This window comes from Zingiber officinale, chromosome 6A, assembly GCF_018446385.1.
Source record: "Zingiber officinale cultivar Zhangliang chromosome 6A, Zo_v1.1, whole genome shotgun sequence".
Lineage (NCBI taxonomy): Eukaryota > Viridiplantae > Streptophyta > Magnoliopsida > Zingiberales > Zingiberaceae > Zingiber > Zingiber officinale.
The window spans coordinates 94,359,025-94,372,491 of NC_055997.1; the positions used below are offsets into that span (position 1 = coordinate 94,359,025).

Consider the following 13,467-nt stretch of genomic DNA (forward strand, 5'->3'; position numbering starts at 1 on the left):
GGCTACCCATACTCGCATCATGATTTCAGCTGCAAAAGAAAGGAAGAAATCAATTAGATTCTAGGGAAAAGGATAAGAAATCTCATACCTAAGCCGCTCGGGAGCCTCGCGCGAATCGGACTCAACCCAAAGATATACATAATACCCTCCAGCAGTAGCTTATGGATGTCGTATTTCTGACCGGTAAGTATGTTCACTGCATGAAGATAATCCAGTCTGCTCTTGTACTTCTTCAAATCCGACAGAGGGGGTAATCCGAGCACTCTCGCATAAGACGCCAAGGTGGAAGAGGAAGTCGACACTACGACTTTATAAAGATCGGGCTCGGCCGACCGGAGTCGTCCAATCTAGGTCGCGAAAATCGGAGCACAAATCTAGGCGTAGAATTCAAATTGCCAGACGTCACATCATTGCCTATCACTTTGGGCGTGCGACGGCGGCGGTGGCGACATGTGGCAACCCCCCACTGGTTCGCATTTAAAGGGCGTCATTACCCGGAGTGGGCACGTGCTCGGCTTTAATGGAGATGATTTGTACGAATCCTGAAGAGATTCGGATGGCGTCAGCATTAACCGCACTTATCTAAGGACGCCATCGAAGAAACCGCGAAGTGTCGAGCTAGCCGTAGGGTCGGTCCCACGACCGACCCACTCTTCGGCAAACCTAGCGGAGTCTGATCAGTCTCATGGTCGATCGACCAACCGATCTCTAGACTTAAATTGTCCAATCAGTCGGACTTGCAGCCTCCTTCTACTAGACTTGAGGGGGAGACACGTGATACGGTAGTGAGGTCGGACCCCGCAACACAGAAGATCACTGCCACGTTGTAGGTCAAAGTCATGGTGGTCACGGGCCTCCTGTCATCATCCGATCGAGCAACCCACTTGCCCGGTCGGAATAAGAAATGTCTGATCCGATATTATCACAGCTCGGTCATACACCGAAAAATTAATTCTATCACTAATTAAATCATCAAAATTAATGACAGAATTTAAATTATGTTGCTAAATTAACCATCAAAATAGTTTTCGATACCGACTTTAATTTCCATCGCTAAATTATCCATGCAGTGCAGGTCGATAAGATCTTAATTACTTTCAAGTCTTCGCCTTAGAGATTGCTTAAGTTATACTAAAACACTTCACTCGGAGCCACACATGGAATCTTCTAATCACATACACAGCAACATGTCATAACAATTGATGCAACGTACGTCGTCACTGCAAATAAACTAACAACTGACCTTTATCGACTCATTTCCACGATCCACCTACACCATTGATGAGATGAAGATGAAGTTGATGATGGCGACCTCGATTGAATGTTGTCTCACTTGTCATCACTGAGTGGAGATGCAGAAAGCAGAGTGGTTCTGGAACAATACATCATCACGTATTAGTTAACTGGCTATACCTTCGTGTCTAAGCAACTAAACAAACAAACAGATGAGCAATACTCTTTAACAACAAGAAGAAAGAAATAATTTATTTAATAAAAAGTACCTTTGTGAATCGGACGGTTAAAGTCAACCGACTAAAGAATAAATAAATAAATAAATAAATAAATTATTCATGTGTAATTGAAAGAGAATAATTAAGTTTTCTGAAATTATTGAAAGAGGGAGGCAAAAGGCATCAGGTGCTCCTCCTTTCTAACGCCACTGTGCTGGCTCCTTTTTGCTTTTTGCCTTTTTGCCTTTAAGCATTGTGCTCTCTGCTTTACCTTCCCTCCTATTACATCAGTTTGCATGCTAATGGATGAGGCACTAGCCGGACACTGTAGATTCTAACTCCCAGTGATTAGTATATGAGATAGGGTAATACTAAATGATCAAAATTTGACTGGTTAGAATTTATATATGTATAAGGATATTTTGATAATATCATATGTATATATTAATTACATGCATGTATTATGATTGGAAAATAGAAAATTCTAGCCGGTCAGATTTTGGACAACAAGATTTTACATATAGTTTTTACATGCATATATTATGAGGCACTAGCCGGACAGTATAGATTCTAACCTGCAGTCCCTATTGATAAATAAAACTTTACATATAATTTTTATTCATGAAAATCTTTATTTTCACTCTCCAATCAAACATCTTTATCTAATTGCCCATGATATTTTTAGGTACAAAAAGTCTAAAAATCAGTATAAATCCTCTTAAATTGAGTATATTAACTTAGAATGTAGTATATTTTCTATCAAATTGAGTGTGATTCTTTTTTCACCTCAAAATAGACTCGATTTTAGTTTAATGTGCTAGATTTAATAGGAATTATACTCATTTTTAGACTATTTATACCGAAAAATATGAGAGTTAATTTCGATAGAAAATATACTCGATCTTAGTATAGAGTACTAGATTATAGTGTAAAGTGTTGAATTTAACATGAATTATACTTATTTATAGACTTTTTATATCTAAAAAAATAAGAGGGATAATTTCGATAGAAAATATACTCGATTTTTAATATAAAGTACTGACTTTAAGAAGAATTATACTCAGTTTTGGACTTTTTATACTCAATTTTAGAATTTTTATACCTAAAAAATTTGAGGGGCAATTTAGGTATCAATATTTGCATGAGGGAGTTGAAACAAATAATACTTTGTATGCAGGGAGTGAAAATAAAATTTTTTGGACATGGACATTGCATGCAAAGTTAACATTGTGATTAGGGATTTTTTTCTAATTTACCGTAGATTCTAACTCTAGTGATTAGTATATGAGATATTATCATTATAAAATTTAGATTTCAAATTTAGACATAATCAAGATAAATATCTCTTTTATATATCAATCATTATTCTAAAAATTAACAGTAATAAATTTTTTTTTTAACATCGTACTACACTCCCAATAAGTCAACGTCCAAGAATCTACGTGTATTCCAAACACAGAACAAAAGTCGGCTTAGGTCAAACGCAATGTTGCTATTGGCTCTCCTCTCCCTGTCCAATTGCTATTTATGCACTCCTTTAAAAAAAACACAGGTTGACTTTTCGAACAATAAATCATACCGTTGCGTGGCTTCTGTCGTTTTGGTGGTCCATGTCTACCGGTTCCATGGGCAAGCGTAGAAACACGAGCGGAAGAACATTCCACAGTCCTTAATTGATTTGGTTATTAGTATTTGTTTATAGCTAAGGCTAGAAAAAAAGAGCTGTCCTCTGTTCATAGATGCCAATCAGGTTCCATGACCGAACAAGGAACAATACCGAAGCAATCCAATCATTACATTAGAAAATTGAATCAACGAAGGGAGGCAAACCAAACAGTGAAGATTTCTTAATTTGACCTCCAATGGTCGTAGCAACTGTTCTTGGTGGTAGTAGAATAAGCAGGGTAGGATCGGGTTAAGCAGCAGTCGGAGGATAAGATGGAGCTGTGTGAGGCTCCGGTTGGTTCGGTCAGGAGGAAGTCGCAATGCACCACGGTTCCCAAATGAACAACGGCTGCCAGAGCTGGCTGCACCGCCTCATGTCGTGCAGCAACCCTTCCAGGTTCTGCCGCTTGGCGGTGAAGAGCAACTTGGTGTCCGGCGCCGGAATGTGGTCCTCGCCGAGCCATAGTCCTCTGTAGCTGCCGAGAGTGGACGCCGCTGCCGCAGCTGCTGCCGCTGCGGAGGTGGTTGGCGGTGAGGCTCGCCTGGGTAGTAGGTGCGTAGGTGGAACAGTGTGTTTCGGTTTGCTTTCGTCGCGGCTCGGGTTGTCAACAATCTCCGGAGTTCGGACGCGGTCGGTGGACGGCATGCCGCCGATAAACTTGTTGATGACGAGGGAAGAGCGATGAACTTTCATGGTGCCGGTCTGTTTCTGGGGCTGTGTGCTCACCTTCACTTCCACCATGGTTCCTCTGTCCACCACTTCCACTTCCTCTTCCTCTTCCTCTTCCTCTTCTTCATAGCAATCCTTCTCCTCTACTTCTTCATAGCATTTCTCTTCATCTAACTCTATTTCTTCTTCCTCCTTAATTTGTCTTTCTTTAACATCATGTTCTTCTTCCTGTCCTCGAGGCAGAGTGCTTCCGGTGGTAGCCTGGGAGGCATCACTGAACTCATCATAACCAGGCTCATCTCCATAGGTAGCTTCGATGAAAGAGAGGAGGAGGCGGCCATCCACGCGCTGGGCGTGAAGGTAGTTCTGAGAAGGAACAGACACGGCCTCGACGACGAGGCGGCCGTCGCGGCGATGAGGCCGCATGTGGATGCACCGCCCATCGCGCTGAGAGATGGAGGGGAGCGGCGGAGGGAACGACCTCACCGGCGACCGCATGCTGATGGAACAATGGTAGTTCACCGACGTCAGTTCCTTCCCTCGGGGACGCTCCGCCGCCTCCTCTGCGGCAACAGCAACGGAAACATCCTCCACTTCCTCTTCATTCTCATCCTCTCCGAACTCGAGGTCGAGGTCGCTACCGTCCCCGAAGGAAAAGAAGTCGTCGGAGCCGGTCTCGGAGCCGAGACTCTCCGTGCAAATCTTGAGGCTCCTCTGGCTCAACGAGCTCGAGGACCGCCGCACCAGAGGATGAACATAAGGAGCCGACACCGGAGCTGCCTCATCCTTCTGACATTGGATGGCGCTCCACACCTCCATTTGTCCGGGCTGCTCCTCATCGCGCCCTGGAGGATCAGGGCAGTCGTCGTCGCTGATATATTTATCCGCCGGCGTCTGCCAGCCCAGCCTGTCCAAGAACGAGGCAGCAGCAGGAGATCTCTGCATGACAGCCAACGGCATCTTCGAATTGCACAGAGATGTGTTATTTTAACTGTAATTTTTTATTTCACTGCGACACAAAAGCAGAGTTGATGACAGACGGAGTCGGAGGAGGAGGAGGAGGAGGAGGAGGAGGAGGGAGCAGAGAATGGGGTGGATTGTGCTTGTGCTTCTCAGAAGAGGCAAAGACTGCTGAGAAGCGAGGGAGGAGAGGGAGTATTTGTAGCTGCAGGGAAAGTCATAAAATTCCTAATCTCTGGGCCCTCCTCCATCCCTCAGCAAACGCACCTTCCTTCTGCTTTCCGCCTTTTATATTTTGTGGCTTACGACTTTCTCTCCCACAGAATTTTCCACCAAAAATAGTTAATACCAAGTGTTCTTAAATGTGCCATTCTCCATCAAGTGGAATTATATTCTGCGTAGTTTTCCAAAGATTTACTGAGGCAGGGATGCTGACTACTGCCTGAAGCCAGGGACCTCGAATATATGACGAAATCCCTTCTATCTCGACTCATCCACTAAATTTCATTCACAGACTCTGCTCCTTATGGATTATTCTCGCTATTCATCTTTATCCGAGCTCCACCACAACAATGTGTTGCTGTAACACACTCGGGAATATGGTTTCCAAAAAGCTTCGATTCCCAGTCTTTCCCGGTACTCACTCAGAGAACAGCGAGCCACACTAGCGACTGAACATTCCATTGCCATTTGTCTCCGTCACTCCGTGGTACTATCTCCACTTTCGTTCCATTTTCAGATGGCAATCGATACTGAAAGAGGCGAAACAGGAAGTGGGGGGAAAAGATTGAAGGAGACCGTCCGTCGACATGAATCACATGGTGGAAACGATTATGATCGTGTTGGGAGCAAAAAGATGAAGTTTCATAAGGATATATGATAAGAACAAGTTTAGCACTTAGAAGATGCTAATTTCCTGTGAGAGGATACATGGCCGTATGCATGTCCTTGCAGGACATTTCAACTGTGACAGTTATTAGAATTGTTCAAGAACTGTGAAATCGCAAGTGTTATAACTAACTACTACGATGGTATATGATAGTTATTATAAAAAAAATTTGAAATAAAATAAAATATTATTTAATAATAAATAATAATAATAATAAAAAAGATCAACTCTTAACCGTTTTAGTAAAAAAAAAAAAAAAAGACGCCTCTGACTTTTGAGCAAATGGTCTTGCAGATATCAAAGATATTTAAAGCATGTGTCTGACATTTTACGCCGGCATCAGGATTTTGCTGAAAGTGAAGTGGCGGACATTGCCATCGGTGAGATTGGACCATCCAATGGGTCCCTCAGTTAGATTGATGCAACCTGACATCATGGTTCCTCACGATCCAAGAACAAGAACGAAAAACCAATATAAAAATCAAGATTTAGATTAAACCCAAAGCACAAGATCACAACTCAAATTTGAGTTATCTTATTTAAAATTTAAGATAAAATTTTTAGATAGGATAATTGATATGGATGCTGTAAGTATTTATGAGCTATTGTGTTGATTACTTGTCTTCTCACTGTGTTGATTATCGTGGATAATGACAATTATAAATACGTGTTTCACTCATCCTACGCTAGCAATTAGTTGTGATATTCAAATCCAGGCAGATATATATGTGATAAGGATGCCTGATAGACGTGGCCATACCAAAGCTTCAGCTAGTACATGGAAAATATAAGCCAATAACGTGTTGACTATGACCTAAATTGTGCAAAGATGTATGGTTGTGAGCTAATTCATGAGGTTTAAGATACATTTTATGGTAGGAATTTCATGTACAATATGCGACAAAATAAAAACAAATCAAATTTTAAAGAGAGAAAAAAATATGAGAGTATCGTGTCACCGGCCACATTATCCATTGGGTTTGGTCATGTTGATCTTTAACAGCTTGAATGATGCTTCTTCCACCCACAGATGATCACAATCGCCAGAAGAAAAAAAAAAGAGGAATGGTAGCATAGTATTCCTATAACTATCATTAAATGTAATCAAAATTTTGAAATTGAAAACAGGTATGACAACGCAGATGCATGATCGAACTGGACAAAAGCATCATCATTCACGCACTCGCCTAAAGGAATAGTTTCATTATTGGGTATAGAAAGCTCATCAATTCATTCTAACTTTCTGGGCCTCGATGAGATCACCTCGACCGCCCATATGAACCCACTTTGTACTGCTAACACTAAGAATTAGCTCTATTGGGCACGAGACAAGCACTACTTCAACTAAGCCTTTGCCACCAAGTTATCGCACCCTACCATTGTCAATAAAGGTGTTTTTTTGTTTTTCGAAATTTTGAGCCACAGCATACCAATCTCCGACATGCAATCTGCAAAGGATCCAATTCCACCACAGACAAGGACTTGGAGATCGAGGGCAGATCTCTTGCTTTCTTTTGACTTAGGACCACTAGGATGTGTGCCTCAAGGACGGTAGGAAAGGAGGCTCTTTCTGAAGATGAAAATGAAATAAAAGTAGGGCAGCTCTTTGGAGGAATAGTTGGGTAGGGGCCCATGAAATGGACCAGCTCCTTAGCTACCCCAGAGCTACATTGCAGCATAAGGATGTAAAATTATCATCCAAAGATTCCCAGCGCATTTGCAAAGATTAAGATTTTTCTTCCAAATGAGACGTACAATCATGAAATAATGGACTTTCGGGCCACGAGCACTTTTCAATTTTCCCCGACGGCCAGTAAAAAATTTCTATAAAACTAGCTTGGTCATCCAAATTTGATGTTATCTGTTTCAATATTTTTTTTAATGCGGTCATAAAGCCATGTTGCTTGCATGTTGTCAAGCACTTGGGTTCACGATGATGGTACGGAGGACCAACAAGGGACAATGTGTGGAGGATGAACTGTCTGAATTGCAATTGCGTGTAGGTCGACAGATTGAATTGAGTTAATCTGCATGATAGTAGATGATCACAAGCCCATGAGAGTCGCATACATGCAAGTATGTGAATGTGGGCATGCCACTCTGTGATTGAAAGGAACGCATGTGGTTGCATTACGAGCAGAGTACAGAACAAGGAAAATGGATATTTAGCAACTCTAATTCAGCCAGATTGCATATTCTGCTTACGTGTGTGCTAACTATATACAAATTTTACAACACTCGTTTACTGAGAAACAACAAATTATGACAGACTACCAGGATTAACCGCATTAAGCAGCATATCCAGAAGCCTATGATACCTAAGGCTATCATTGCTTTCTCATGCATAGACACGAATCAAAATTGTGACAGACTAACAGGATTAACCGCATTAAGCAGCATATCCAGAAGCCTATGATACTAAGGCTATCATTGCTCTCTCATTCATAGACACGAATCAAAATTGTGAAAGACTACCAGGATTAATCGCATTATGCAGCATATCCAGAAGCCTATGATACTCTAAGGCTATCATTGCTTTCTCATGCATAGACAAGAATCAATGAAGAAAGAAATCGATGATGAACAGGAAATAATGCAAAGATAATGAAGGTCTTATTGATGGAGCAAAAAGTATTCACACTGATATTCAGTCAAAAATTAAACCTAAAAAAAAAGGAGCATTGACATTACCAGTCATCCAATGAAAAAAGAGGATGCCATAGAGGATTCCCAAGTCGGATTCCCACCAGATAAGGCCCCGAATGGACTAAAATATTCTCTTGAAATCCCCTTGATGACGGCACTGCCACTGCAAGGGGTCTATCGCCGAGGTCAAGTGCGTGCAACCCCTAGTTGCCATTGCTAACACCATCTGCATGATAAGAACCATCATCAATGCCATTCATGGGGAGTCAATCATGTCGGAACCTAATATAAGTTAGAGTGAGTCACAATGTTGGAACTAAGAAGAATAGTTGAACCCAAGAATAGTCAACCGACGCTTGAATTGGCATTGGGATGTAGAAGCGGACACACAAGAAGCTGCCAGTGCTCTTGGCACGTGCCAGATGTACGTCATGAAACCCAACATAGTACCGATGGCAAGTCACTCTCGCTATTTGGCTGCAGACCTCATACAACGACCAGAAAATGGCTGAAATTGATCATAAATTACAATCCACATGAATGGATTCCCTCGCATATGGCATTGATGATAGATCTTATCCAGCAGTTTGCATGGACGACACTAGAGGTCGTCCATAGCAACAAACAGAGGCAATGCCCTTGACCTCGGCAATGGACTCTCCCAAGGCAACGGCAATACCAGCAACATCTGCTGCACTGTCCCAAGCTTGGGGAATTCAAGCTGAGAGTATTTTTATCTGTTCAACCGAGGGGGCGCTATGCTAGGGGAAACATAAATTTGGAATTATATGGGAATTACTAGGGCTCTCTTGGTGCAATCGCTCTAAAAAAAAAATCTCTGTAGTAAAACAGCAAAAGCTTGGCAGCAAAACTTAAATAGCTGGTAAAACCGAGATTCCTATAAAACTGGAAGTACCAAGCAAGTCAATTCGTAAGATGGAAAGCACCATGTGAAAGTTCCTGAAAAGATACCTTTTACCTGATTTAGACAAGTTGTCGTAGTGCCACCACCCTTTCATAAGAATCTCCACAGCATCCATGCAGATTTAAGCACGTTTTAAAAATTTATAAAAACAAAAATGCCTAATAACATGAGACTTGTCTAATTATACAGAACATATATTACTAAAAAATCAAGAACCATACCCTAAAAAATCCACATGGTAATACTAGCAAGGATCATTCAAATGTTTTAGAGATAGAATGTGCCTGCCTCCATCTGTAGATTTATTATCAAATCAGATAGTATTTTTCCTAATAAAATTTGCTAGGATCAATAGCTCAAGCAACAAGTATTAATCAAATTGAGACTGTCTGAATCTTTTGCAGTAAGCTTCACTGTAACATGATTATACACGAGTTTAGAAGGAAACAAGAAAGTGCAGAGGCAAAAAAACAAGTCAATGACAGAATAGATAAAGAAGACCTAAATTCAGATAACATTTCTATTACTTTTCAACATAATAAAAGATAAAAAAAATTAACAATGCGTTTTTGAGCAGATTATGATGGTCAACGTCACTCTCTATAATCAATGAAAACATCCAAGTAATGGAAGGAATTCAGAAATATTCATGTCAGAGAGAAATCATGCAATGTTCTTTACATGCTCATACGAGATCAAACTTCAACAATAACCATGCCCATCACAGGTTGTCCTAATCAACTCTCCCATTGTATTCAGTCTCGACTCTTGAGAAAGTATCTCACTAGTATATTATCCACAGACATCTCATATACAAGCGTATATTTCTATTCTCATACCCTCTCTACGCCTGAACCAGATGATACCCATAATTAATCATAAGGGCATTTCACTCCATCTACATCAATTAATTCTGGAACTTCACTGAGAAATATACACAGAAAAAAGATTGATTTCACCTACCATATCACATTTATAGGAAAGGGCATCAGCTACCAACCAGTTATTTCCGTAGAATACACAACTCAGTAGAAATCATTTTCTAGCATTCAATTTCAGAGAACAAAAATCCTACCTTTCATGGCACCTGACACTTAATACTAGTAGTTCAACCCTGCAATCTGAATACACCTGTACCTTATGAGACCATCAGACCACCTATTGAATGTCTTCCTAAGCTTTCTTGTTATATGCACAGTTCCTGCAATAAGACAGTTCCCTCCGGTGCAGTGACTTCACTGATGCCCATGATTAGCTAGCAATTCAAATTTAGAAGAATACAGCCATGGGCGAGAATTCCTGCATTCAGGCATGCTGCACCTGCCGAGGGGATTCACCATGGTCCAATTGAACCAAAATGTATGGAGTTATCCAGTAGCTGGTTGGAGATTAAAATTACAAGACAAGTGCAGTTAATGAAATCAATTTCAAATTTTGCAAGCTCTTTCAATTTACACAAATATCTTCAATATTTTGAGAAAATCCCCAAAAAGGATCTTACATTTCTGCTCTATTCCTCAAAGTATTCTCTTCCACCACAAAGATATCTCAAACATTGTGCATATCCATGTTTTTTATTTTCCCAAACCCTTAACGCACTAAATAATCTTCTCCATATCGGGCAGCAGAAGGATATCAAATATATAGAGGTTATTTGATTCCTCCTATTCCCAGGAAATATAATCCATTACAATTGTGACACTACAGAACATAAGAATGGCAAGAAAATCGAGGATTTCCATCAATGATTCTATAAAACCTGTTGGTCACACTTTTAAGCTGACTTCAATGGTGTTTTCTATTGTTTCAAACCATTAATCATATCTTTCAAGCTAGTTAGTGTTCAAGTAGCAAATATAGTCCCGTATAGCTGAACAGGCTTGACTGTACCTCATGCATCTAATATAAGCCTTATTGATGCCGCGTATAATGCCTCATTTTGGTTAAGCAAACATTTCTATAAGACAATTCGCAAAGCACAGCATTCGTCTGTAACCAGCACACTTCTCATAGGCCAGGAGCATCTATAAAATCAATGTCCACATAAGTCCTTCCTAAAAAAGCCATTTTTACCCAATTTTTCTTTATAATCAAGTCCCAAATGTATATGTTATGGACCAAGCCCATGCAACAAAAGAGAATCTGAAGCTCATCAAATACAAAAGATACACACACAACAGATTTAAAAAAAAAAAAAGAGTGCATATCAAGAGAATTAAATCAAGTATCTTTTATTTTCAGTAGAATTAAGTTTAGTATCTTTTTATTTTTGATAAGAATAAATATGTCAAACCACACAAAGCTCCACATGGTTTTTCATGTGTCCTCTTTGAAGAAATATCATGGCAGCATCCCTTTCTTATTCGGTGGTTGTTTTCTTCCTTCGTTGGGAAGGAACTTCAAAAGTTGTATTTAAATGGCTTAAATAATACAATAAAGATTATGATTGAGTTTACAAAAAAGAAATCAAATTCATAGATCGAGAGGTTCTCTAATCCCCCACGAGCCTCAAACTCTCCCTACCACCATAGGCCGTCAAGGCCGTCAAGGTCATAAAACCAAGAAGACGAAGATTGATCCCGTCGATTAGCCGGTAAACCGTCCCATTACATGATACATATCCAAGGCGCATAACAAATTAGTATCAGAGCTCGTCGTAATGGGTGACTCACAAGCACTTCAACAACGCTTTGATGTGTTTCTCAAAATTTACGAGGACAAAACTGGCAATGAAAAATGACAGAAGCTCATCCATGCTCAACTAGAGGAATTGCCGAAAAACTTTTCTAAACTACACTTGCACAACAACCATCCGGGTGAAGAGAGCAACAACCATCCCGACCCATAAGGGCACCGCTTGAAAAGGTATCGTAGCCATGAGGAGGGATTTTCATATATATACCACGATATTTGAAATTGGATTTCCCACGTTATGATGGTTAGTCTGATCCTTTGGGATGACTCAATCGTTGCGACCATTGTTTCACCATCAACGCACGTCGAAGGAAGAAAAGGTTGGCCTAGCCTTGTTCCATCTTGAGGGAGATGACCAACTATGGTTCATCAAACTAGAATGCGATCGACCTCATATTCAATGGAAGGAATTTAAAGATTAGAGTAATTTGAGGTTTGGGCTACCTATTCACAACAACAAATTGGACGAGCTTGCAAAACTTCAACGATCAGGATCCATGGAGTCACCAGTAAAAGTTTAAACAATTGACGACACAAGCGAGTTCCTTAACCTCATAACAAGAAGTGCAAATATTCATTAACAGGCTTCCAAGATCACATTGATGTGGAAGTCGAGCTTAACCACCCAGAAATCTCACATTGATTATGAGTTTTACCCGTCTTTATGAATTCCGCTCGAAATGATTTGGATCGATCGTCACACCGCGGTGCGCCCCCATCCATCCACCAAAGCAACCATTTATCAAACGATTAAATCGGGCAGAAAAGGGCCTTTGTTTTAATTGCAACGAACTTTACACTCCCGGTCGCCATTGCAAATATCTTTTTTTTTTTTGGCTTGAGGGATTAGAAGATTCTGATGAACAGGACCACGTCAATGATGTTGAAATTTCCCTCAATGCGATCATCGGCCACCGCAATCATCGGCACTCATGCTCCTCAACCCATGTGGATTCAAGGACAAATTAACCACACCCCCTTGCTGGTCCTCATCGATTTGTGAAGTACTCATTGCTTTCTAAATTCAGCACTTGCATCCATCTTGGGCTTACCTATTGACAAACGTCCTATGCTTTGGGTGGCAGTAGCTAATGGCGACGACTACAATGTCTTGGGGTCTGCAACGTCCTAATCCATTTGGATGATCACAAATTAATGTAGAATTCTTCATTCTACCATTGGGAGACATTGGAATACTGTTGGGAGTAAATTGGCTTCACACCCTTGGTCTCATCCTTTGGGATTTCTCCCAGATGCGCATGAGCTTTCAACATGCTGGCAACACCATTTATTTACAAGGATCGGGTGCTACTCTAATAGCGGAAGTGGCCTCCCTCGCAACAGCTACTGTCCCAAAAATTCATGAAAAGAAACCACGACGAAAAAGATATTGTAATTTTTGAGGAACCTAGCTACCTTCCACCTTTCCGCAAGTGTTGCCACAAAATTTTACTTGAACAATGTACCAATCCCATTGTGGTGTGTCCTTATAGATACCCCCATGTGCAGAAAGATGAAATCGAGCATTAATGCAATGACATGATTGCCAAGGGCCTGATTAGACAAA

General features: G+C 40.7%; 1 protein-coding gene across 1 annotated transcript; it reads right to left on the reverse strand.

Moving 5' to 3' along the window:
- Positions 1-3,160: 3,160 nt before the first annotated feature.
- LOC121996975 (protein FAF-like, chloroplastic) lies at positions 3,161-4,930 on the reverse strand. Its single transcript, XM_042551163.1, has one exon. It carries the CDS (start codon positions 4,744-4,746, stop codon positions 3,421-3,423), a length of 1,326 nt encoding a protein of 441 aa, XP_042407097.1. The 5' UTR covers positions 4,747-4,930; the 3' UTR covers positions 3,161-3,420.
- Between the last annotated feature and the right edge of the window lie 8,537 nt (positions 4,931-13,467).

What these genes read in the sequence shown, in the direction of transcription:
- LOC121996975 (XM_042551163.1), bottom strand. Translation starts at nt 4,746, where the DNA reads ATGCCGTTGGCTGTCATGCAGAGATCTCCTGCTGCTGCCTCGTTCTTG.